The 26,080-nt window shown below is 42.4% G+C and overlaps 1 protein-coding gene across 1 annotated transcript in view; it reads right to left on the reverse strand.

The window, feature by feature from the left end:
• Nucleotides 1-26,080, reverse strand: part of DOCK2 (dedicator of cytokinesis 2) — a 1,347,187-nt gene that overhangs the window by 393,797 nt on the left and 927,310 nt on the right. Inside the window, exons 38-39 of the mRNA XM_077266018.1 lie at nt 6,274-6,393; nt 4,925-5,014 (exon numbers count right to left, since the gene is read on the reverse strand). Coding sequence (XP_077122133.1) covers nt 4,925-5,014; nt 6,274-6,393 — 210 coding nt within the window. The remainder of the gene's footprint in view (nt 1-4,924; nt 5,015-6,273; nt 6,394-26,080) is intronic.

Raw genomic sequence — 26,080 nt, forward strand, 5'->3', positions numbered from 1 at the left:
GTAAAAGTAATAAGGCAGCGTTATTTTTTGGGCAGTATGATTACAGCAATGCCACATTTACATAGTTTTTTATGTTTTGCAGCTTTTAAAAAGTCTAAAAAATATTTTTTTTTTGCATCACTTTATTCTGAGAACTCTAACTTTTCTATTTTTCTGTTGGTTGAGCTGAACCGAGACTTGTATTTTGCGGGACAAGATTACATTTTCAACCATCCCATTTTTATTTACATTTGTCTTTTTGATCATGTTTTGTTCCATTTTTGTTCGGCTGTATGAAAAAAAAATATGCTTTATCATCATTCTGACTCCCAAATATGGGAACAGAAAGTGATCAAAAACCATCATGTGCTCGATAATAGTACCAATAAACATAACAACTTGTTCGGCAAAAAACAAGCCCTCATTTAACTCTGTTGGCAGAAATATGGAAAAATTATAGCTCAAAATATTGCAATGATCTTTTTGTGTGTGACAGCAGTCAAACATAAAAAAAACTCCCTAAATCTGGTATCGATGAATTGCACTGACCAGAAGAAATGAAGGTGAATCACTTATACCGCACGAGGAAAAGCATAATAAATAAAATAAATAAAAACAGTTCTTCACCTGCTTTAATTTTTTCATTCTGCCTCCCCCAATATAACAGTAAGGCTCAGCTCATATTCAACCTGTGCTCTGCAGTGAGCGCTTACACCGGATTTTCCATTCAAATCTCTGAAATACGTGATTCACAAGGAACCCCCGGGCAGAAGATTCTCTATAATGAGGCAGGTGGAGGCACTGTGGAAGTCGTCTGACCCATCAACCAGTGGTATCATTCTTTTTAGGCATGCAACAAAGAACAGTTGGCCACAGTTTTGTGCACCTCTGAAAAGAAGGACACCGATGAACAGAGACCAAACAGAGTCCAGAGTAACTCTTGTGCCTCATTATAGTGAATTAATTGTTTGGGGGGTTTCATCTGAATTACATCACTTGGATATAAACCCCGACATAAGTGCTCAGCATAGAGTGCCAAATAAATGTGATTCAAAATGTTATGTAAAATATTCCCAATAAATGCTTCAAATCAATTCACAAAAAAAGCAAGTCCCCACTCAGGTTTGTCATCTGTCAATGGAAATATAGAGAAATCCTCCGGAAAAGTAAAATGGCTCCTCACCACTCAAAACAAATCCAGTGAAAGCTGTGCTCCCAAATGCAAATGCCCCCCTCACTTCTGAACCCCAGCGTGCCAAAACCACATTTAGCGTCACATGTTTGGCCTTTCTGTAGCGATGACAGCCCATCTAATTTGCAGGTGTGTGTCTCCAGAAGCTTGAGCTGGGCACTACAATGTATTAGTCACTACAACATACTGGGCACTACAATGGCAGTTTGCAATTTTCACTCAGCAACATCCACTTCCGCTTGTTTCGGGAAAATACCCATGGAGTGACAATTATCAGTACACATGTAGATAAATTCCACAAGGGGTATAATTTCCAAAATGGAGTCACTTGAAGGGAGTTTCTTCTCTTCTAGCACTTAGGGGCTTGGTGATTTTTTTATATTTTCACAGTTCAACATCATAAACTTATGTGAAGCACCTGGGGGTTCAAGGTGCTCATCCTACATCTAGATAAGTCCTGCGAGGGGATCTAGTTTCCAGAACGATGTCCTTCCCTTCCGAGCTCTGACGTGTGCCCAAACAATGGTTTTCCCCTATATATGGAGTATTGGCATGTTCAGGAATAATTACACAACAAATTTTGGGGTACATTTACTCCTGTTACCTTAGTGAAAAAAGAAATTGAGACTAAAGTTTACTTTTTTTCACGATAATTTTAATGTTCATTTTTTCTTCCCATATTCCATTAATTCTAACTTCTTGAATGTGGTTTTGACCACCGTGAGGGGTGCAATTTTTAGAATGGTATCACTTTTGGGTATTTTCTGTCATATAGACTTCTCAAAGTAACTTCAAATGTGATGTGGTCCTTAAAAAAAAGTAATACCAAATGGAAAAAACCTTCACACTAAGACCAAAAATAATGAAAATATATAAATGTTTATTAAAGACAAACATACACAAGAGTATATAAAATCAGGGCAGTGACCACCAGTGCAGCAACAATGGTGGGACACTCACAGGCCCATGCTTTCCTTCATGACCTTGTAAGGGATACTATTTGGTGTTTTCCTTAAAAAAAGTAGTTTTGTAAATTTTGTTGGAAAAATGAGAAATTGCGGGTCAACTTTTAACCCTTATAACTTTTTAAAAAATTATGTTTCAAAATTTGTGCTCATGTAAAGTAGACATGTGGGAAAAGTTATTTATTAACTATTTTGCCTAACATAACTATGATTTAAGGGTATCCAAGTTTAAAGTTTGAAAATTGCAAACATTTCCAAATATTCACCAAATTTCATTTTTTTCATAAATAAATACAAGTAATATTGAAGGGATTTTACCATTATCATGAAGTACAATATGTCACAAAATACAATCTCCGAATCAGTGGGATCAGTTGAAGCATTCCAGAGTCATTATTGCTCTCCATGCCCAGGGCTATGAAAGTGGACAGCAGTCAATATTAATTTTCTTTAATAGAGGGCACGCTGTTGGCCACAGCCGCCAGGCGATCATGTGTGCCCGCTTCATGCTTCACATGCCCATAGTCGCTCCCACCTCTCCCCACTGGATTCAGTGCACTGAGGTGGGAGGGACTATGAGCTTGGTGAGCAGTGAATACTCATTTTCTTTAACAGTGGGTACAGTGATGGCTGCAACCACCGCTCCCGACTCCTGTGACCTGCTCCTCCACTGCTGTCGCTCCTCTCCCATCCACAGCCACAAGGGCACATATATATATATATATATATATATATATATATATATACCGTATTTTCCGGCGTATAAGACGACTGGGCGTATAAGATGACCCCCCAACTTTTCCAGTTAAAATGTAAAATCTTCTTAAAAGTCGGGGGTCTTCTTATAAACCGTATGTCGTCTTATAGGGCCGGTGACTTTTGTGCCTTTTGGGGGGGGGAGTGGGCCTGATGACGACGAGGGGGCGTCTCACAGGAAAGTGAGTATCCCCCATTACCTCATTGTATCGCTGCAGCGTGGGGTCTCTGCTGGGAGCGGCGGCTGCTGCTCCTCATTGTGCCACGTGGGTGCTGTGGGGCGGCGGCTCCTCTTCTTCAGTGTGGGGCCTCTGTGCTGCTGGGCGGCGGCGGCAGCTTATCTTCAGGCAGTCGGGGCTCCTCCGGTATCTCCTTAAAGCCCGGAGGCCCTGCCGGCAACTCCATCGGTGCAATGCAGTGGCCTCCGGGAACATGGCCGCTGCTCAGATTCAGATCTCGTCCCGAGATCTCGGGAGACGAGATCTGAATCTGAGCAGCGGCCATTTTCCCGGAGACAGCTCCATTGCTGCTATGCGGTGGCCTCCGGGAAAATGGCCGCTGGGGGCGGCGCATGCTCAGATTCAGATCTCTGAATCTGAGCAGCGGCCATGTTCCCGGAGGCCACTGCATTGCACCGATGGAGTTGCCGGCAGGGCCTCCGGGCTTTAAGGAGATACCGGAGGAGCCCCGACTGCCTGAAGATAAGCCGCCGCCGCCGCCCAGCAGCACAGAGGCCCCACACTGAAGAAGAGGAGCCTCCGCCCCACAGCACAGCCGCCGCCGCTCCCAGCAGAGACCCCACGCTGCAGTGATACAATGAGGTAATGGGGGATACTCACTTTCCTGTGAGACGCCCCCTCGTCGTCATCAGGCCCACTCCCCCCCACCCACCATATACACCCGGCAAGGCGATACCCGGCGTATAAGACGACCCCCGACTTTTAAGAAGATTTTCAGGGGTTAAAAAGTCGTCTTATACGCCGGAAAATACGGTATATATATATATATATATATATATATATATATATATATATATATATATATATAAAAGGCACAACTGGACTATAAGATGCACCCCCCACTTTCCTCAAAAATTTGGGAGGAAAAAAGTGCATCTAATAGTACGCAAAGCTTCACCATGATGCTGATGTCCCGCAACATTCGCCAACTCTGCTACATCCGGAGAATTTTGGAGTGTTCACATCAGTAATGTGACTGCTCACCAAGACAGCTGGAACACACAGACATAGCGTGAGAATGTGTCTGCAGTGACTAGCGGTGATGTTATTAAGGTTACCGCCTATCACAGGCAGCAGTTATTGTGCTCACAATGTTCCAGCTGGCAAGGTGAGCAGTTGCATTACTGATGTGCCTACTCACCAAACCTTCCAAATGTAGCAGAGTTGGGGATCGTTAAACAGTAAAGGCTAAGCAAACAGCTGTGAGCTGTTAGCTATAAAGTTTCTCAACCTATTAATATTTTCCCCTTCTCAGAATATTAACACCAGCCCCCAGTTGTTGGCTTTCTCTCTGCTAGTTAGGAAAATTAAAGGGGAACCACATTTTTTTTTTTTATTTAATAGGCGTGATACACAGCAGTTGCTGACTACAAGTCTCATAAGCACTGCCTGGTCTCGCTGATCGCAGGAAGACCAGGTGGCAATGATGAAAGTGGGATTCAGAACCCAGCACCTGGGATCAGCCATAACTGTAAAGCTTTTCCCAGATGCCATGTGTCATCTGTGTGCATGTTTGCTCCACGCATGTCCTACGTGTCCAGGTTAAAACCCTGACGTATGTGCACCAACATTGAATACAATGGGTGTGCGTGTGTCCGTATTAGCGTTCCTTAAAAAACTAACCACATATAGGCATGAAAAATGGCTGTGTGAAGGGACCTTACAGTACATATAATTTTGCGGACTTGAGAATAAAAATGCATTAACTGACTTTAAGAAAAAAGACATGCGGTTTGTTCTACAGTTAATACAGTTATTTTTATGGTGTGGAGGTCTAAATTAAAAGTTCTTACCAAACACGGGCTAAGTAGCTCATAATCAAAAATCTCCATCTCATATTGGTCTGCCAATTGTTTGCACAGTGATATTGCTTCCTCCCACATCTGCAACATAATCACATAATAAAATATTCTTCTTTGAAATATCAGTGACATGTCTCAGGTGTCTCATTTATAGAAATAACAATTAAAACAAATGTTACTATTTAACTTTGTGCCTCAATATTTAATGTTATTTCATAAATCGATAATACATAATAACTTTTCAATATGTCTTATAAGAGAAATCTGCATTTTTCGCTGTCAAGAATGATCACTTTTAAAATTCTAGATTTATGGCTAAAATCACATTTCAGCGAAGACAGATTTTTAAATTTCTAACATAAAAGATGGCAGTTGCTACTGATAAGATATATGTAGACAGAGGGGGAGGGGAGAGGAGGGAGGAGCTCGGCTTGCAGCTTACCTTGCACCTGATGGTGAGATGTGGCTTAGCTACAATACAGGCCAGACCGAATAGTTACCACAGATAGGAAGGTGCAGGCAGTGACTCCTGATAGACAGTCCTAGCTTCTGTAGTGTGTCTCAGCACTAACTAAATTACCACTAGCGTAAAGCAGAATGTGTCATGAAGGAAAAAACTATCAGAATCACAAGGGTTCGATGAAGTGTTCCATAGTTATTATCACAAAGTGACACCAATCAGAATTGACAAATTGGACCTGGTTATTAAGGTCAAAATTGGTGCTGACACTAAGGGGTTAAAATGTTTTTGCTATGCAAGAACTTGGTGATCCTTTCATCCATAAAGGCAATGGATATTCATATCATTGTTGGCTTTATGCTAACGTAACAATAAACTGACTTATTTCCCAACATGACTGGATGATTTTGAGATCTCATAAGAATGTCTCACATACAGAATTCAGCATACAAAGAGGGAATTTTATTCTTCATTCCTTACTTAGCACACACATAGAAGCAGCGGCATGGAGCAGAATTTACAGTGGTACTGGGTTGTGTAGATGTGAATACAGTTCTGGGTGTGGTAAAATACTTCCTAAAAAGCTTAGCACAATCTCTGTCCCTCTCTCTGCTCCTCACTCCTCCTACCTCCTCTGCATATAGTCTGTATAATCTGACTCTTCTTGGTGCCATCAGTCTGTCTGGAGCACAGCGCTATTTTTTCAGAATGCATTGTGCTTTCAGGAGGTATGAGGGAGCAGAATAACGGCTTCACAAGTAGAGAAAGGAGCAGCTTTTTCTGATAAGATATTTAACAATGTCTTACAGTGGCCTGTACTATTGATTTATGTTCTTCTCATTTAAATGTTGAAAAAATATACATAGATTTTGCATCTCACCTTTCCTTTGTCAAAGTATCCAATGATAACTCCATATAAGGTTTCCTTTAGTTGACGGTGAGTTTGTGAACTTTGGAATTCTGTCTGCATGACTTGGGGTGAACACTGCTCATCTGTCCACTTAAAAAAGCAAAATAGACTTTTTGAATAAGTAATGCTGAATTTGGAAGACAGACATACACATTTTAATATAAAAACAAATAGAATATCCTCTTAATATATTGCAGTCATACTATACTGCACTGTGTACTTACAACTGTTCTTTTTGCCTTTCTACCCAGTAAATTCTTCTCATTTCTCTGCTCTATGTAGAAATAGGAAGTCTCTTGTCCCTCCATTTATCATTCCCCTCTTCAGCTCCCGACCCAGCTGATCCCACCGCTCCTCCCTCTATAGACTTTGTAGTGACTCAGTCATACAGGGAAAATTGACCTCCTGTTTCTACAGAGCTTAGGGAAGCATTCAGCTAGTCAGTTTTTAATCACGTGAGGTCATAGACCTAGTGGAAAAGAGAAAAAATAGCTGGGTAGAAAGGCAAAATGAGCAATAGTAAGTGCACAGTGCTTTATAATATGATGACTGCAATATATTAAGAGGATAAACGTTTTAATGGGAGGAGTGCTTCTTTAGTATAGAGCACTATAATTGCAGTAAAATCTTATAAAGAAAATAAAATCTTTAAAATCAGTTTCCCAAATATTTCAAATTATCTACGGTATATGGAGATCAAAATATTGTAATAAGAAAATTCTAGCAAACCTGTCATCACCCCTGACTTGTGTGATTTAGAAAAGTGCTGTATTTTTCATGAAACATTAATTTGGGAGCATTTATTCTAAGATTTGCATTGTGATGTACAGTATCTCTGGAAACAGAAAAAGGTGTATCCTGAAAAATCGCTATTGGGGAGGTAGCTTATACTGACTTCAGCATCTCTGCAAATATCACAAACACTTGTGGAAAAAGGAAAATTCTTGGAAATACGCATGGGTGATTATTTCTCTATACTATATGTTGTCATTCTGTTGTAATGGACATTACTGAATATTTTATTAAGGATTTGAATAATGTTTGTAATCAATCTTCTTGAATAAATTAACACCTGTACAGATGATTCTCCAGCCAGCATCACCTGCATGTGCAGAAAGCCCAGCTCTCGAGTTATCTACATACACTTGACCTCAGTGCTGACATGTATAACATTTTGGAATAAGGAGTTAATGAAAGGTAAATTTTTTAACTATTTTTGCCTCTCACATAGCAAATTACTAAGAGCAGTAGCGTAGCTATCGGGGGCAGAGGGTGTGGTGGCCTTGGGCCTGATGCTCAGAGGGGGCCCACCCGGAGCTACGCTACTGAAACTACATCGGCACGTGCAATTACATTCTCTGGAAGAGCAGGGAGAATCAATCTCACTGCTCTGTGGCCCCACCGCTATGGGCCCCTGAGCAGGGGGGGACCCGGTGCCAGCAGTGGGCCCTCCGCCTGTCATCGCAAGTTCAGCTGTACCGGCATCTAGCCAATACAGCTGACCACATTGATGAGAGAGGCAGCGTTACGCTCCTTCTCCCATCATCCCACTGTCAGCATCTGATGTCACTGACTCAGACACTGACAGCGGACGCGATGATGTCAGTACACGGCTCCCACTGTCAGGAGATGAACGGGAGCTCGGAGCAGCGGAGGAAGAGAGGTGAGTATTGGATTTATTTTTTGGGAGGGTGCATCATGTTATTGAGTCTGCCTATGGGGGGTGTATTATACTGTAGAGGCTGCCTATGGGGATGCAATATACTATACAGTCTGCCTATGGGGGTGCATTATACTATACAGGCTGTATATGGGGGTGCATTATACTATACAGGCTACCTATGGGGATGCAATATACTATACAGGCTGCCTATGGGGGTGCATTATACTATACAGGCTGCCTATGGGGGTGCATTATACTATACAGGGTGCCTATGGGAGTGCATTTCACTAAAGAGGCTGCCTATTGGAAGTGCATTATACTATAGAGTCTGCCTATTGGGAGTGCATTATACTATATGAAGGAATATATAGGAATATCTAGTGTGTCATACTATATGGAGGCTTTCTAAGGGGCCATCACAGTGTGGAGACTAGTGTTAGAGCTATCAGTTTGGGGGATGCTAAGGGGCTCAGATTATATATATATATATATATATATATATATATATATATATATATATATGTATAGCACAGACTAAAAGTTTGGACACAGCTTCTTATTTAAAGATTTTTCTGTATTTTCATGACTATGAAAATTGTAAAATTGTAAATTCACACTGACGGCATCACAACTATGAATTAACACATGTGGAATTATATGCTTAACAAAAAAGTGTGAAACAACTGAAGTAATGTCTTAAATTCTAGGTTCTTCAAAGTAGCCACCTTTTGCATTGATGACTGCTTTGCACACTCTTGGCATTGTCTTGATGAGCTTCAAGAGGTAGTCACCGGGAATGGTTTTCACTTCACAGGTGTGCCCTGTCAGGTTTAATAAGTGGGATTTCTTGCCTTCTAAATGGGGTTGGGACATCAGTTGTGTTGTGATGAAGTTTGGTGGATCGACAGCTGATATTCCTACTGAATAGACTGTTAGCTGCTTTTTTCTTGCCATAATACAAATTCTAAGTAAAGAAAAAATGAGTGGCCTTCATTACTTTAAGAAATGAAGGTCAGTCAGTCCGAAAAATTGGGAAAACTTTGAAAGTGTCCCCAAGTGCAGTGGCAAAAACCATCAAGCGCTACAAAGAAACTGTCTCACATGAGGACCGCCCCAGGAAAGGAAGACCAACAGTCACCTCTGCTTCTGAGGATAAATTTATCCGAGTCACCAGCCTCAGAAATCGCAGGTTAACAGCAGCTCAGAGTACTTGCTGGTGACACTGTTGTGGATTTACTCAAAATTGAAGGCATACTGAACCAGCATGGCTACCACAGCATCTTGCAGCGGCATGCTATTCCATCCAGTTTGTCCTGTTGAAAAATAAATGATGGTCCAACTAAACACAATGACCCCAAACACACCTCCAGGGTGTGTAAGGGCTATTTGACCAAGAAGGAGAGTGATGGGGTGCTACGCCAGATGACCTGGCCTCCACAGTCACCAGACCTGAACTAAATCAAGATGGTTTGGGGTGAGCTGGACCGCAGAGGGAGGGCAAAAGGGCCAACAAGTGCTAAGCATCTCTGGGAACTCCTTCAAGATTGTTGGAAGACCATTTCCGTTGACTACCTCTTGAAGCTCATCAAGAGAATGCCAAGAGTGTTCAAAGCAGTCATCAAAGCAAAAGGTGGCTACTTTGAAGAACCTAGAATATAAGACATATTTTCAGTTGTTTCACACTTTTTTGTATAGTATATAATTTCACATGTGTTAATTCATAGTTTTGATGTCTTCAGTGTGAATTTACAATTTTCATAGTCATGAAAATACAGAAAATCTTTAAATGAGAAGGTGTGTCCAAACTTTTGGTCTGTACTGTATAATACTTATCATTTTTTCATATTTTTGCTGACATACTCATGTGAGAGCTAGTGTTTTTCAGGCAAATTGACATTTTTATTGGCACCATTATTGGTTGTTTGGCATTTTTTGATCGCTTTCTACTCTGATTTTTGGGAAGCAGAATGAACAAAAAACAGCAATTTAGGAACTGTTTTTTGTGGGACAAGATTGTGTGTTCAGCTGTACCATTTTTATGTTGATTGCAATGCATCTTAGCAGCGTCTGACTGGCAGGGAGGAGGCGTGTCAGCTTGTATTATCGGCTTGAGCTGACAGGCCACCGTCCCTGGGTGACCACGCAGCCATCTTGGGGCCCAGAGTCACCATGGAGACCATTGACACAACGTGATCGCATTACGTTATGCTGATGGGAGCACAGAGGGAGCTCACTCATGAAAATACAGAAAAATGTTTAAATGAGAAGGTGTGTCCACACCTTTGGTCTGTACTGTATATTAATATATATATATATATATATATATATATATATATATATATATATATATATATATATAATATATAAAGCTGAATGTGTGTATGTGTGTATGTATGTATGTATGTGTGTATGTCCGGGATTGGCATCTGAACCGTCGCAGCTACCGCCGCAAAATTTTGCACAGTCACACGTCTGGACCCCGAGAGCGTCATAGGCTATGTTGTGAGGTGAAATTTTAACCCCGCGCTTTCCAATTCACCAAACAATTTTGCCCCTATCTACATAATGGGGAAAAAGTGAAAGGAAAAGTGTTGGAGGCGTCGCAGCTAGTGTTGAGCATTCCGATACCGCAAGTATCGGGTATCGGCCGATATTTGCTGTATCGGAATTCCGATACCGAGATCCGATACTTTTGTGGTATCGGGTATCGGTATCGAAACAACATTAATGTGTAAAATAAAGAATTAAAATAAAAAATATTGCTATACTCACCTCTCCGACGCAGCCTGCACCTTACCGAAGGAACCGGCCGCGTTGTTTGCTTAAAATTCGCGCTTTAACTTCCTTACTTGAAGTCCCGGCTTGTGATTGGTCGCGCGCCGCCCATGTGACCGCGACGCGACCAATCACAGCAAGCCGTGACGTAATTTTAGGTCCTTCAGGATTTTAAAATTACGTTCCGGCGTTGTGATTGGTTGCGTCGCGGTCACATGGGCGATGCGACCAATCACAAGCCGTGACGTCACGGGAGGCAGGACACGCGCGCATTTTTAAATGCACAAAAGTTGCAACACATGCAAAAGTTGCCTCACGCAAAACTTGCACATACTCAAAAGGCACCACACATAAAACTCGCCACGCGCAAAACTCGCCATGCGCAAAACTTGCTGCACACAACTTGCTACACTAACCTGTCACATGCAACTCGACACACAAAAAGTTGCTACACGCATGTCGCCACACAAAACTCATCTCACAAAAGTCCCTACATGCATGTCGCCACACGCAACTCAACACACACAACTTGACACACGAAACTCGCCCTAAAACACACACAAGTCTGGTATTATCCTTCAAAAATAAAAATCTGATTAATAAGTAGACAAACTACAAGAGCAACAAATGTACCATATAGGAATCCGGCAGCTGTCAGTCACATGACCAGTCTATTATGTGTATGTGTGAGCTAAGATATACTGCCAGGGGGTGGGCTTACTGTTGGCTGGGGATTTATCAGGCTGCCATTTTAGCTTACAAATACTGAGGTAAAAATACTGACCAAATAACGTGTGAACGAGGGCTAATACAGGAGGAGATGACATACAGATATATACTATATACAGGAGGAGATGACACACAGGTATATACTATTTACAGGGGAGATGACACACAGGTATATACTATATACAGGAGGAGATGACACACAGATATATACTATATACAGGAGAGATGACACACAGGTATATACTATATAGAGGAGGAGATGACATACAGGTACATACTACATACAGGAGGAGATGACATATAGGTATATACTATATACAGGAGGAGATGACACACAGGTATATACTATATACAGGAGCAGATTACCTACAGGTATATAGTATATACAGGAGGAGATGACATACAGGTATATGTTATGTATAGGAGGAGATGACATACAGGTATATACTATATACAGGAGGAGATGACACACAGATATATACTATATATAGGTGAGATGACACACAGGTACAGTGGGGCAAAAAAGTATTTAGTCAGTCAGCAATAGTGCAAGTTCCACCACTTAAAAAGATGAGAGGCGTCTGTAATTTACATCATAGGTAGACCTCAACTATGGGAGACAAACTGAGAAAAAAAAATCCAGAAAATCACATTGTCTGTTTTTTTATCATTTTATTTGCATATTATGGTGGAAAATAAGTATTTGGTCAGAAACAAACAATCAAGATTTCTGGCTCTCACAGACCTGTAACTTCTTCTTTAAGAGTCTCCTCTTTCCTCCACTCATTACCTGTAGTAATGGCACCTGTTTAAACTTGTTATCAGTATAAAAAGACACCTGTGCACACCCTCAAACAGTCTGACTCCAAACTCCACTATGGTGAAGACCAAAGAGCTGTCAAAGGACACCGGAAACAAAATTGTAGCCCTGCACCAGGCTGGGAAGACTGAATCTGCAATAGCCAACCAGCTCGGAGTGAAGAAATCAACAGTGGGAGCAATAATTAGAAAATGGAAGACATACAAGACCACTGATAATCTCCCTCCATCTGGGGCTCCACGCAAAATCCCACCCCGTGGGGTCAGAATGATCACAAGAACGGTGAGCAAAAATCCCAGAACCACGCGGGGGGGGGACCTAGTGAATGAACTGCAGAGAGCTGGGACCAATGTAACAAGGCCTACCATAAGTAACACACTACGCCATCATGGACTCAGATCCTGCAGTGCCAGACGTGTCCCACTGCTTAAGCCAGTACATGTCCGGGCCCGTCTGAAGTTTGCTAGAGAGCATTTGGATGATCCAGTGGAGTTTTGGGAGAATGTCCTATGGTCTGATGAAACCAAACTGGAACTGTTTGGTAGAAACACAACTTGTCGTGTTTGGAGGAAAAAGAATACTGAGTTGCATCCATCAAACACCATACCTACTGTAAAGCATGGTGGTGGAAACATCATGCTTTGGGGCTGTTTCTCTGCAAAGGGGCCAGGACGACTGATCCGGGTACATGAAAGAATGAATGGGGCCATGTATCGTGAGATTTTGAGTGCAAACCTCCTTCCATCAGCAAGGGCATTGAAGATGAAACGTGGCTGGGTCTTTCAACATGACAATGATCCAAAGCACACCGCCAGGGCAACGAAGGAGTGGCTTCGTAAGAAGCATTTCAAGGTCCTGGAGTGGCCTAGCCAGTCTCCAGATCTCAACCCTATAGAAAACCTTTGGAGGGAGTTGAAAGTCCGTGTTGCCAAGCGAAAAGCCAAAAACATCACTGCTCTAGAGGAGATCTGCATGGAGGAATGGGCCAACATACCAACAACAGTGTGTGGCAACCTTGTGAAGACTTACAGAAAACGTTTGACCTCTGTCATTGTCAACAAAGGATATATTACAAAGTATTGAGATGAAATTTTGTTTCTGACCAAATACTTATTTTCCACCATAATATGCAAATAAAATGATAAAAAAACAGACAATGTGATTTTCTGGATTTTTTTTTCTCAGTTTGTCTCCCATAGTTGAGGTCTACCTATGATGTAAATTACAGACGCCTCTCATCTTTTTAAGTGGTGGAACTTGCACTATTGCTGAATGACTAAATACTTTTTTGCCCCACTGTATATACTATGTACATGAGATTACATACAGGTATATCTGATATATAAAGCTGAATGTGTGTATGTATGTATGTGTGTATGTCCGGGATTGGCATCTGCACCGTCGCAGCTACAGCCACAAAATTTTTCACAGTCACACGTCTGGACCCCGAGAGCGTCATAGGCTATGTTGTGAGGTGAAATTTTAACCCCGCGCATTCCAATTCACCAAACAATTTTGCCCCTATCTACATAATGGGGGAAAAGTGAAGGGAAAAGTGTTGGAGGAAAATTGACAGCTGCCAGATGTGAACAATGAGGACTTAAAGAATGAGAGCGATGGCACCAAAACGTATATACCGTACAGTTGCTAAGGTGGGGCCCCGACATGGGATACTCACCACACACAGGGATATGAACACAAACACAAAATGCGCCACACACTACCACGCGCTTGAACACATATACGACCCTCAGCACACATTTCACCACACACACACCAACCTCGCCACATAAAAGTCGAAACACAAAAGTCACCACTCAAAACTCGCAACGCGCAAAACTCGCTACATGCAAAACTCGCCATATGCAAAACTAGGCTCACGCAAAACTCGCCACACGTGCAAAACTCACCTCATGGAAAACTCACCTCATGCAAAACTTGCACACACAGAAAAATTGCCACATGTACAAAAGTTGCACCACATGCAAAAGTTGCCTCACACAAAACTTGCACATACTCAAAACGCACCACACATAAAACTCGCCACGCGCAAAACTTGCCATGCGCAAAACTTGCTGCACACAACTTGCTACACTAACCTGTCACATGCAACTCGACACACAAAATGTTGCTACACGCATGTCGCCACACAAAACTCATCTCACAAAAGTCGCTACATGCATGTCGCCACACGCAACTCAACACACACAACTTGACACATGAAACTCGCCCTAAAACACACACAAGTCTGGTATTGTCCTTCAAATATAAAAATCTGATTAATAAGCAGACAAACTACAAGAGCAACAAATGTACCATATAGGAAATACGGCAGCTGTCAGTCACATGACCTGTCTATTATGTGTATGTGTGAGCTAATATATACTGCCAGGGGGGAGGGCTTCCTGTTGGCTGGGGATTTATCAGGCTGCCAATAGCAACCAATCACAGTTCAGCTTCTATTTTGCTACAGTTAATTAACCTGAGCTCTGATTGGTTAATATAGGCAACAAAGACATTCTCCGTAAAACAAAGCTAATATATGTTGTGAAATTCTTCTATTAGCTTAGTTTTTGCCTTTTAATAATTACATTTCTATCTATTTGTTTTGTGGTTTTTGTGTGCAGAATAACTTTTTGTTAACACATAGAGGGGAGCTTTATATTTAATAATGTCCCGAGTCTCCCTAAAGTAGGCACTTATTGTTACAGAGGAACTCAGGTTACTGTGACTATCAAAGGGGCACACAGGGCAATATTGCTTTAAGGGGACAAAATATGGGCACTATTTTCTAGAGCACTTGCACCCGGCATTACTTTATTATAGAGAGTTGCTTCAGAATTTAGAAGGTACAGAGAACCACACAGCAGATGCTTTAACCCCTTTACCCTCAAGGGTGGTTTGCATGTGAATGACCGGGCCAATTTTTACAATTCTGACCACTGTACCTTTATGAAGTTCTAACTCTGGAATGCTTCAAAGGGTCGTGGTGATTTTGACATTGTTTTCTCGTGACACACTGTACTTCATGTTGGTGGTAAAATTTCCTTGACATTATTTGAATTTATTTGTGAAAAAAATGAAAATTAGGCGGAAAATTTTGCAATTTTTCAACTTTGAATTTTCATGCCCTTAGATCACAGAGATATGTCAAACAAATACTTCATAAGTTACATTTCTCACTTGTCTACTTTACAAGGTTATAAGGGTTAAAATTTGACCAGCAATTTCTCATTTTTACAACACTTTTTTTTTAAAAGACCACATCACATTTGAAGTCACTTTGAGGGGTGTATATGATAGAAAATACCCATGTATGACACCATTCTAAAAATAGCATCCCTCAAGGTGCTCAAAACCACATTCACGAAGTTTATTAACCCTTCAGGTGTTTCACAGGAATTTTTGGAATGTTTAAAAAAAAATGAACATTTAACTTTTTTTCACAAAAAATTTGCTTCTGATTCAATTGGTTTTATTTTACCAAAGGTAACAGGACAGATTGTAGAACTTTTGGGGTCCAATTTCTCCTGAGTATGCCGATACCCCATATGTGGGGGGTAAACTACTGTTTGGGCGCATGGCAGAGCTCGGAAGGGAAGAAGTGGCATTTTGGAATGCAGACTTTGATGGAATGGTCTGCAGGCATCACGTTGTGTTTGCAGAATCCCTTATGTACCCAAACAGTAGAAACTACCCACAAGTGACTCCATTTTGGAAACTAGACCCCCCCAAGGAACTTATCTAGATGTGTGGTGAGCACTTTGAACCCCCAAGTGTTTCACTAAAGTTTATAACGCAGAGATATGAAAATAAAAAATCTTTTTATTTTCCACAAAAATGATTTTTTAGCCCCCAGTTTTGTACTTTCCCATGGGTAACAGGAGAAGTTGGACCCCAAAAGGTATTGTCCAATTTGTCCCGAGTACGCTGATACCCCATATGTGGGATGTTGTGAAATTGGATTTTGGGCTCCCCCGGTGGCCACTGGTGGAATTGAACTGGTGTGCATCATCCCCTCTGTTCACCTGTTTCCATCAGGATGTGGGAGTCGCTATTTAACCTTGCTCCTCTGTCACTTCCATGCCGGTCAACATTGTAATCAGAAGCCTTTCTGTGCATGTTCCTGCTGCTAGACAACTCCCAGCTAAGTTGGACTTTAGTCCTCGTTTGTTTTTGCATTTTGTTCCAGTTCACTGCTGTAGTTTCGTTTCTGTGTCTGGAAAGCTCTTGTGATCTGAAATTGCCACTCTGATGTTATGAGTTAATACTAGAGTCTTAAAGTAATTTCAGGATGGTATTTTGATAGGGTTTTCAGCTGACCATGAAAGTGCCCTTTCTGTCTTCCTGCTATCTAGTAAGCGGACCTCAATTGTGCTAAACCTATTTTCATACTACGTTTGTCATTTCATCTAAAATCACCGCCAATATATGTGGGGGCCTCTGTCTGCCTATCGGGGAAACTTCTCTAGAGGTGAGCCAGGACTATGTTTTCCTCTGCCAGGATTAGTTAGTCCTCCGGCCGGCGCTGGGCGTCTAGGGATAAAAAACGTAGGCAACGCTACCCGGCTACTGTTAGTTGTGCGGCAGGTTTAGTTCATGGTCAGTTTAGTTTCCATCCTTCCAAGAGCTAGTACTTACGTTTGCTGGGCTATGTTCTCTTGCCATTGAGAACCATAACAGTTTGACCGGCCAAAAAAGGGTTAAATTAATTGACGGAGAAAGGAGAGAAAAGAGAAGTCTGCTGAAGATTTTTTTTTTTTTTTCCCCTTCCCTTCAGTTCTGAGTGTGCTTGTAATTGAATCTCTTGCAAGTCTGCCTATATTGCAGCCTTTCTCTCTCTCTCTCTCCTTCTAATCCTGGAATGGCTCTGTGTTCACCTGTTTAAAATGGATATTCAGAGTTTAGCTGCAGGTTTGAATAATCTCACCACGAAAGTTCAAAATTTACAAGATTTTGTTGTTCATGTTCCTATATCTGAACCTAGAATTCCTTTGCCTGAATTTTTCTCGGGGAATAGATCTTGCTTTCAAAATTTCAAAAATAATTGCAAGTTGTTTTTGTCCCTGAAATCTCGCTCTGCTGGAGATCCTGCTCAGCAGGTCAGGATTGTGATTTCCTTGCTCCGGGGCGACCCTCAGGATTGGGCTTTTGCATTGGCTCCAGGGGATCCTGCGTTGCTCAATGTGGATGCGTTTTTTCTGGCCTTGGGGTTGCTTTATGAGGAACCTCAGTTAGAGCTTCAGGCGGAAAAGGCCTTGATGTCCCTATCTCAGGGGCAAGACGAAGCTGAAATATACTGCCAGAAATTCCGTAAATGGGCTGTGCTTACTCAGTGGAATGAGTGCGCCCTGGCGGCGAATTTCAGAGAGGGTCTCTCTGATGCCATTAAGGATGTTATGGTGGGGTTCCCTGTGCCTGCGGGTCTGAATGAGTCCATGACAATGGCTATCCAGATCGATAGGCGTCTGCGGGAGCGCAAACCTGTGCACCATTTGGCGGTGTCTACTGAGAAGACGCCAGAGAATATGCAATGTGATAGAATTCTGTCCAGAAGTGAACGGCAGAATTTAAGACGAAAAAATGGGTTGTGCTTCTATTGCGGTGATTCAACTCATGTTATATCAGCATGCTCTAAGCGTACTAAGAAGCTTGATAAGTCTGTTTCAATTGGCACTTTACAGTCTAAGTTTATTCTATCTGTGACCCTGATTTGTTCTTTATCATCTATTACCGCGGATGCCTACGTCGACTCTGGCGCCGCTTTGAGTCTTATGGATTGGTCCTTTGCCAAACGCTGTGGGTATGATTTGGAGCCTCTTGAAACTCCTATACCCCTGAAGGGGATTGACTCCACCCCATTGGCTAGTAATAAACCACAATACTGGACACAAGTAACTATGCGGATTAATCCGGATCATCAGGAGATTATTCGCTTTCTTGTGCTGTATAACCTACATGATGTGTTGGTGCTTGGATTGCCATGGCTGCAATCTCATAACCCAGTCCTTGACTGGAAAGCTATGTCTGTGTTAAGCTGGGGATGTAAGGGGACGCATGGGGACGTACCTGTGGTTTCCATTTCATCATCTATTCCCTCTGAGATTCCTGAATTCTTGACTGAATATCGTGACGTTTTTGAAGAACCTAAGCTTGGTTCATTACCTCCGCACCGGGAGTGCGATTGTGCCATAGATTTGATTCCGGGTAGTAAATACCCTAAGGGTCGTTTATTTAATCTGTCTGTGCCTGAACATGCTGCTATGCGAGAATATATAAAGGAGTCCTTGGAAAAGGGACATATTCGTCCTTCGTCATCTCCCTTAGGAGCCGGTTTTTTCTTTGTGGCTAGGAAAGATGGCTCTTTGAGGCCGTGTATTGATTATCGGCTTTTGAATAAAATCACGGTTAAATATCAATATCCGTTGCCACTGCTGACTGATTTGTTTGCTCGCATAAAGGGGGCCAAGTGGTTCTCTAAGATAGATCTCCGTGGGGCGTATAATTTGGTGCGAATTAAGCAGGGGGATGAGTGGAAGACCGCATTTAATACGCCCGAGGGCCACTTTGAGTATTTGGTGATGCCTTTTGGTCTTTCAAATGCCCCTTCAGTCTTTCAGTCCTTTATGCATGACATTTTCCGTGATTATTTGGATAAATTTATGATTGTGTATCTGGATGATATTTTGATTTTTTCGGATGACTGGGACTCTCATGTCCAGCAGGTCAGGAGGGTTTTTCAGGTTTTGCGGTCTAATTCCTTGTGTGTGAAGGGTTCTAAGTGCGTTTTTGGGGTTCAAAAGATTTCCTTTTTGGGATATATTTTTTCCCCCTCTTCCATCGAGATGGATCCTGTCAAGGTTCAGGCTATTTGTGATTGGACGCAACCTTCTTCTCTTAAGAGTCTTCAGAAATTTTTGGGCTTTGCTAACTTTTATCGTCGATTTATTGCTGGTTTTTCTGATGTTGTTAAACCATTGACTGATTTGACTAAGAAGGGTGCTGATGTTGCTGATTGGTCCCCTGCTGCTGTGGAGGCCTTTCGGGAGCTTAAGCGCCGCTTTTCTTCCGCCCCTGTGTTGCGTCAGCCTGATGTTGCTCTTCCTTTTCAGGTTGAGGTCGACGCTTCTGAAATCGGAGCTGGGGCGGTTTTGTCGCAGAGAAGTTCCGATTGTTCCGTGATGAGACCTTGTGCCTTTTTCTCGCGTAAATTTTCGCCCGCCGAGCGGAATTATGATGTTGGGAATCAGGAGCTTTTGGCCATGAAGTGGGCTTTTGAGGAGTGGCGTTATTGGCTTGAGGGGGCTAGACATCAGGTGGTGGTATTGACTGACCACAAAAATCTAATTTATCTTGAGTCCGCCAGACGCCTGAATCCTAGACAGGCGCGCTGGTCGTTGTTTTTCTCTCGGTTTAATTTTGTGGTGTCCTACCTGCCGGGTTCTAAGAATGTTAAGGCGGATGCCCTTTCTAGGAGTTTTGAGCCTGACTCCCCTGGTAACTCTGAACCTACAGGTATCCTTAAGGATGGAGTGATATTGTCTGCCATTTCTCCAGACCTGCGGCGGGCCTTGCAGGAGTTTCAGGCGGATAGACCTGATCGTTGCCCACCTGGTAGACTGTTTGTTCCTGATGATTGGACCAGTAAAGTCATTTCTGAGGTTCATTCTTCTGCGTTGACAGGTCATCCTGGAATCTTTGGTACCAGGGATTTGGTGGCAAGGTCCTTCTGGTGGCCTTCCCTGTCTCGAGATGTGCGAGGCTTTGTGCAGTCTTGTGACGTTTGTGCTCGGGCCAAGCCTTGTTGTTCTCGGGCTAGTGGATTGTTGTTGCCCTTGCCTATCCCGAAGAGGCCCTGGACGCACATCTCGATGGATTTTATTTCGGATCTTCCTGTTTCTCAGAAGATGTCTGTCATCTGGGTGGTGTGTGACCGTTTCTCTAAGATGGTCCATTTGGTTCCCCTGCCTAAGTTGCCTTCTTCTTCCGAGTTGGTTCCTCTGTTTTTTCAAAATGTGGTCCGTTTGCATGGTATTCCGGAGAATATCGTTTCTGACAGAGGAACCCAATTCGTGTCTAGATTTTGGCGAGCATTCTGTGCTAGGATGGGCATAGATTTGTCTTTCTCGTCTGCTTTCCATCCTCAGACTAATGGCCAGACCGAGCGGACGAATCAGACCTTGGAGACATATTTGAGGTGTTTTGTGTCTGCAGATCAGGATGATTGGGTTGCTTTTTTGCCTTTAGCGGAGTTTGCCCTCAATAATCGGGCCAGCTCTGCCACCTTGGTGTCTCCTTTTTTCTGTAATTTGGGGTTTCATCCTCGATTTTCTTCTGGTCAGGTGGAATCTTCGGATTGTCCTGGAGTGGATGCTGTGGTGGAGAGGTTGCATCAGATTTGGGGGCAGGTAGTGGACAATTTGAAGTTGTCCCAGGAGAAGACTCAGCTTTTTGCCAACCGCCGGCGTCGGGTTGGTCCTCGGCTTTGTGTTGGGGACTTGGTGTGGTTGTCTTCTCGTTTTGTCCCTATGAGGGTTTCTTCTCCTAAGTTTAAGCCTCGGTTCATCGGCCCGTACAAGATATTGGAGATTCTTAACCCTGTGTCCTTCCGTTTGGACCTCCCTGCATCTTTTTCTATTCATAATGTTTTTCATCGGTCATTGTTGCGCAGGTATGAGGTACCGGTTGTGCCTTCCGTTGAGCCTCCTGCTCCGGTGTTGGTTGAGGGCGAGTTGGAGTACGTTGTGGAAAAAATCTTGGACTCCCGTGTTTCCAGACAGAAACTCCAGTATCTGGTCAAATGGAAGGGATACGGTCAGGAGGATAATTCTTGGGTGACTGCCTCTGATGTTCATGCCTCCGATCTGGTCCGTGCCTTTCATAGGGCTCATCCTGATCGCCCTGGTGGTTCTGGTGAGGGTTCGGTGCCCCCTCCTTGAGGGGGGGGTACTGTTGTGAAATTGGATTTTGGGCTCCCCCGGTGGCCACTGGTGGAATTGAACTGGTGTGCATCATCCCTTCTGTTCACCTGTTTCCATCAGGATGTGGGAGTCGCTATTTAACCTTGCTCCTCTGTCACTTCCATGCCGGTCAACATTGTAATCAGAAGCCTTTCTGTGCATGTTCCTGCTGCTAGACAACTCCCAGCTAAGTTGGACTTTAGTCCTCGTTTGTTTTTGCATTTTGTTCCAGTTCACTGCTGTAGTTTCGTTTCTGTGTCTGGAAAGCTCTTGTGATCTGAAATTGCCACTCTGATGTTATGAGTTAATACTAGAGTCTTAAAGTAATTTCAGGATGGTATTTTGATAGGGTTTTCAGCTGACCATGAAAGTGCCCTTTCTGTCTTCCTGCTATCTAGTAAGCGGACCTCAATTTTGCTAAACCTATTTTCATACTACGTTTGTCATTTCATCTAAAATCACCGCCAATATATGTGGGGGCCTCTGTCTGCCTATCGGGGAAACCCCTAATTCCAACACACCCCTAACCCCAACACACCCCTAACCCTAATCCCATCCCTAACCACACCCCTAACCCAAACACACCCCTAACCCTAATCCCAACCCTAGCCACACCCCTAACCCTGACACACCCCTTACCCAACCGTAAACGTAATCCAAACCCTAACCCCAACTCTAGCCCTAACCCCAACTTTAGCCAAAACACTAACCCTAATGGAAAAATGGAAATGAATACAATGTTTTATTTTATTATTTTTCCCTAACTAAGGCGGTGATAAAGGGGGGCTTGATTTACTATTTATAGCGGGTTTTTATGCTTGGCAGCTGTCATACACTAAAAGACGCTTTTTATTGCAAAAAATATTTTTTGCATTACCACATTCTGAGAGCTATAATTTTTCCATATTTTGGTCCACAGAGTCATGCGAGGTCTTGATTTATGAGTTGATGTTTTTATTGGTACTATTTTTGATCACATGACGTTTATACCGTTCCGCATTTGGTAAAATTGATAAAGCAGTTTTATTCTTCGGGTCAGTAAGATAACAGCAATACCTCATTTATATCTGTTTTTTATGTTTTGGCGTTTTTATACTATAAAAACTATTTTATAGAAAAAAATAATTATTTTGCATCGCTTTATTCTGAGGGCTATAACTTTTTTATTTTTTCGCTGATGATTCTGTATGGCAGCTCGTTTTTTGCGGGAAAAGATGACTTTTTTCGGCAGTACAATGTTTATTTATATCTGTCTTTTTGATCGCGTGTTATTCCATTTTTTGTTCAGCGGTATGATGATAAAGCATTGTTTTTTGCCTAGTTTTTTTTTTACGGTGTTCACTGAAGGGGGGTTAACTAGTAGGACCGTTTTATAGGTTGGGTCGTTATGGAAGTGGCGATACTAAATATGTGTACTTTTATTGATTTTGTTTATTTATTTACATAAAGAAATGTATTTATTGGAACAATTTTTTATTTATTTATTTAGTTTTGGGTTTTTTTACACATGTAAATATATATATTTTTTTTACTTTGTCCCAGTGTGGGACATCATGGTAAAGTGTCAGATCGCTGATCTAACACTTTGCAATGCACTGTGTCAGATCAGTGATCTGACAGTCACTGCAGGAGGCTTGCCGGTGCCTGCTCTGAGCAAGCGCTTGCAAGCCACTTCCCTACAGGACTTGGAAGGAGCCCCATGGCAATCTTGGATCCGGGGCCTGTAGAGAGGAGGACGGAGGAGACGCTCGGAGCAACGCAATCACATCGCGTTGCTCCGAGGGTCTCAGGGAAGCAGGCAGGGAGCCCCCTTCCCTGTGCGATGCTTCCCTTTGCCGCCGGAACGCTGTGATCATGTTTGATCACAGTGTTCCAGGAATTAATGTGCAGGAGCAGTCCGTGACCGCTCCTGGCACATAGTGCCGGATGTCAGCTGTGATAGTCAGCTGACACCCGGCTGTAATCGGCCACACTTCCCCCGTGAGCATGGCTGATCATGTTTGACGTACTATCCCATCAGTGGTCATACGAGCCCATACCACCTCGAGGGGATAGTACGTCTAATGTCAAAAAGGGGTTAAGGGTTTAAATGTTTCACTTTTTTTTAATTTACCAAATGGCTGCAATGAGACAAAGTTCATTTTTTTCACATTAATGTACACTCTGCAACACATCTTGACTGAAAAAAAACAAATGTAGAAATATTTGCAAATTTAAAGAAAAACTGAAATATCACATGGTTTATAAGTATTCAGACCCTTTGCTCAGACACTCATATAGACAGGTGTGTGCCTTTCCAAATCAAGTCCTATCCATTTATTTAAAAAACAGCTGGCCTCCAATGAAGGAGTAGAACCATCTCAAGGAGGATCACAAGGAAATTGACAGCATGTGACTTATACACTGTGGCTGTGAGGTCTTATATTTGTCAGACAAAATGAAAATCATGAGGTCAAAGGAACTGGCCAAGGTGCTCAGAGACAGAATTGTGGCAAGGCACAGATCTGGCCAAGGTTACAAAAGAATTTCTGCAGTACTCAAGGTTCCTAAGAACACAGTGGCCTCCATAATCCTTAAAGAAATTTGGGACCACCAGAAGTCTTCCTAGACCTGGCCATCCAGCCAAACTGAGCAATCGTGGGAGAAGAACCTTGGTGAGAGAGGTAAAGAAGAACCCCAAGATCACTGTTGCTGAGCTCCAGAGATGCAGTAAGGAGATAAGAGAAAGTTCCACAAAGTCAACTATCACTGCAGCCTTCCACCGCTCGGGCCTTTTGGCAGAGTGGCCCGACAGAAGCCTCTCCTCAGTGCAAGATATAAGAAAACCCTCATAGAGTTTGCTGAAAAACACATGAAGGGCTCCCATACTATGAGAAATAAGATTCTCTGGTCTGATGAGATGAAGATAGCATCTCTGGAGAGACCAGAAAATGGCTGTCCACCAAAGTTCACCATCCAACCTGATGGAACTGGAGAGGATCTGCAAGGAAGAATGGCAGATGATCTCCAAATCCAGGTGTGAAAAACTTGTTGCATCATTCCCAAGAAGACTCATGGCTGTACTAGCTCAAAAGGGTGCTTCTTCGCAATACTGAGCAAAGGGTCTGAATACTTATGACCATATGATATTTCAGCCTTTCTTTCTTAATAAAAAAACAGAAAGGTAGTAATTTTTGCAAATTTAAGCCAAGATGGGGTGCAGAGTGAATCATAGTAAGGTTTTTAATGCTAAAGGTACGGCCATCCTGATTTGGGTACTCTGACACTGGTGGAATAGCTTTTATGTTTTTTTTTTTGTTTTCATCAAAAATGGTGTGTACTAAGTACTGTATGTTATTTATACGCTATTATTTTTAATTATTTACTTACTGCATGCTATATGTTCATTTTTTCCCTGTCTTAGCCTTTGTCTGTTTAATGGCTAGTGTGAACACGCTTCTATTTTGCATGCATGCCATATACTTCAGTACATTATTCTCGTTTAAGTTTCAGGATTCTGCACTTAGTGCAGGTAAGCGTGTGGCCTTCCTTTCTTAGCATTGGACATTGCATTTACAGTATAAAGCTTTCTATTTGCTGTGTATTCATATTCGGGACTTGGACCTGCTCATCCCTGATCAGTCCTTATTAGCAATGATGTCATTTATATCCTGTGTTATTTATATGCACTATTGCTTTTACACACTTGCTTACAGCAGGATAAAAGTTCATTTTGTTTCTGTCTTAGGTTGTTTTTATTTCTCATTTTCTCTAGTAGGTAAGCTAAGTTTTATGTATAGAATTTTTTATTGAATTGCTTCAGATATGGAAAATCCACAGGTAAAAAATGCACATGCTTTTTTAGTGGTAAAAATGCATTAAAAAAATGTGTGTAATCTGTGCAAAATTATACCAATACATTTTTGTCAAAGCTAAATTCGAGGAAATTAGATAAAGCAATGAGGCTTGTTTAAAAAATGACATGCCTGGAAGAGACAAAAAGTCACAGTAACAAACATCATAACAACTCATGTAAAAAAAAACATTCTAAAAAAAACAATAAAAACACAAGTAACCTAATTTCCTCAACTCCTTCCTGACATTTGTGTCGAATATATATGGCGCAATGGGAGCTGCAATCCCAAAGAACGCTATATTAATACTAGATGGTGGCCCAATTCTAACGCATCGGGTATTCTAGAATATGTATGTGCAGTGTATAGCACAGCCCACGTAGTATATTGCACAGCCACGCAGTACATTGTGCAGCCCACGCAGAACATTGCGCAGCCCATGCAGAACATTGCGCAGCCCACAGTACATTGCGCAGCCCACGCAGTACATTGTGCAGCCCACGCAGTACATTGCGCAGCCCACGCAGTACATTGCGCAGCCCACGCAGTACATTGCGCAGCCAACGCAGTACATTGCGCAGCCAACGCAGTACATTGCGCAGCCAACGCAGTACATTGCGCAGCCTACATAGTACATTGCGCAGCCCAAGTAGTATATTGCGCAGTCCACGTAGTATATTGTGCAGTCCAAGTAGTATATTGCCCAAGCCATGTTGAATATTGCGTAGCCCACATAGTATATTGCGCAGCCCACGTTGTATATTGCCCAGCCCACGTTGTATATTGCCCAGCCCACGTAGTATATTGCACAGCCCACATAGTATATTGCACAGTCCACGTAGTATATTGCGCAGCACACGTAATATATTGCGCAGCCCATAGCACTGTGGGCATGATATCCCTGTTAAAAAAAAGAATTAAAATAAAAAAATAGTTATATACTCACCTTCCGTTGGCCCCCGGATCCAGGAAGTGGTTACCGACGCTTGGGATCCAC

The sequence above is a fragment of the Ranitomeya variabilis genome, chromosome 5, assembly GCF_051348905.1.
Source record: "Ranitomeya variabilis isolate aRanVar5 chromosome 5, aRanVar5.hap1, whole genome shotgun sequence".
Lineage (NCBI taxonomy): Eukaryota > Metazoa > Chordata > Amphibia > Anura > Dendrobatidae > Ranitomeya > Ranitomeya variabilis.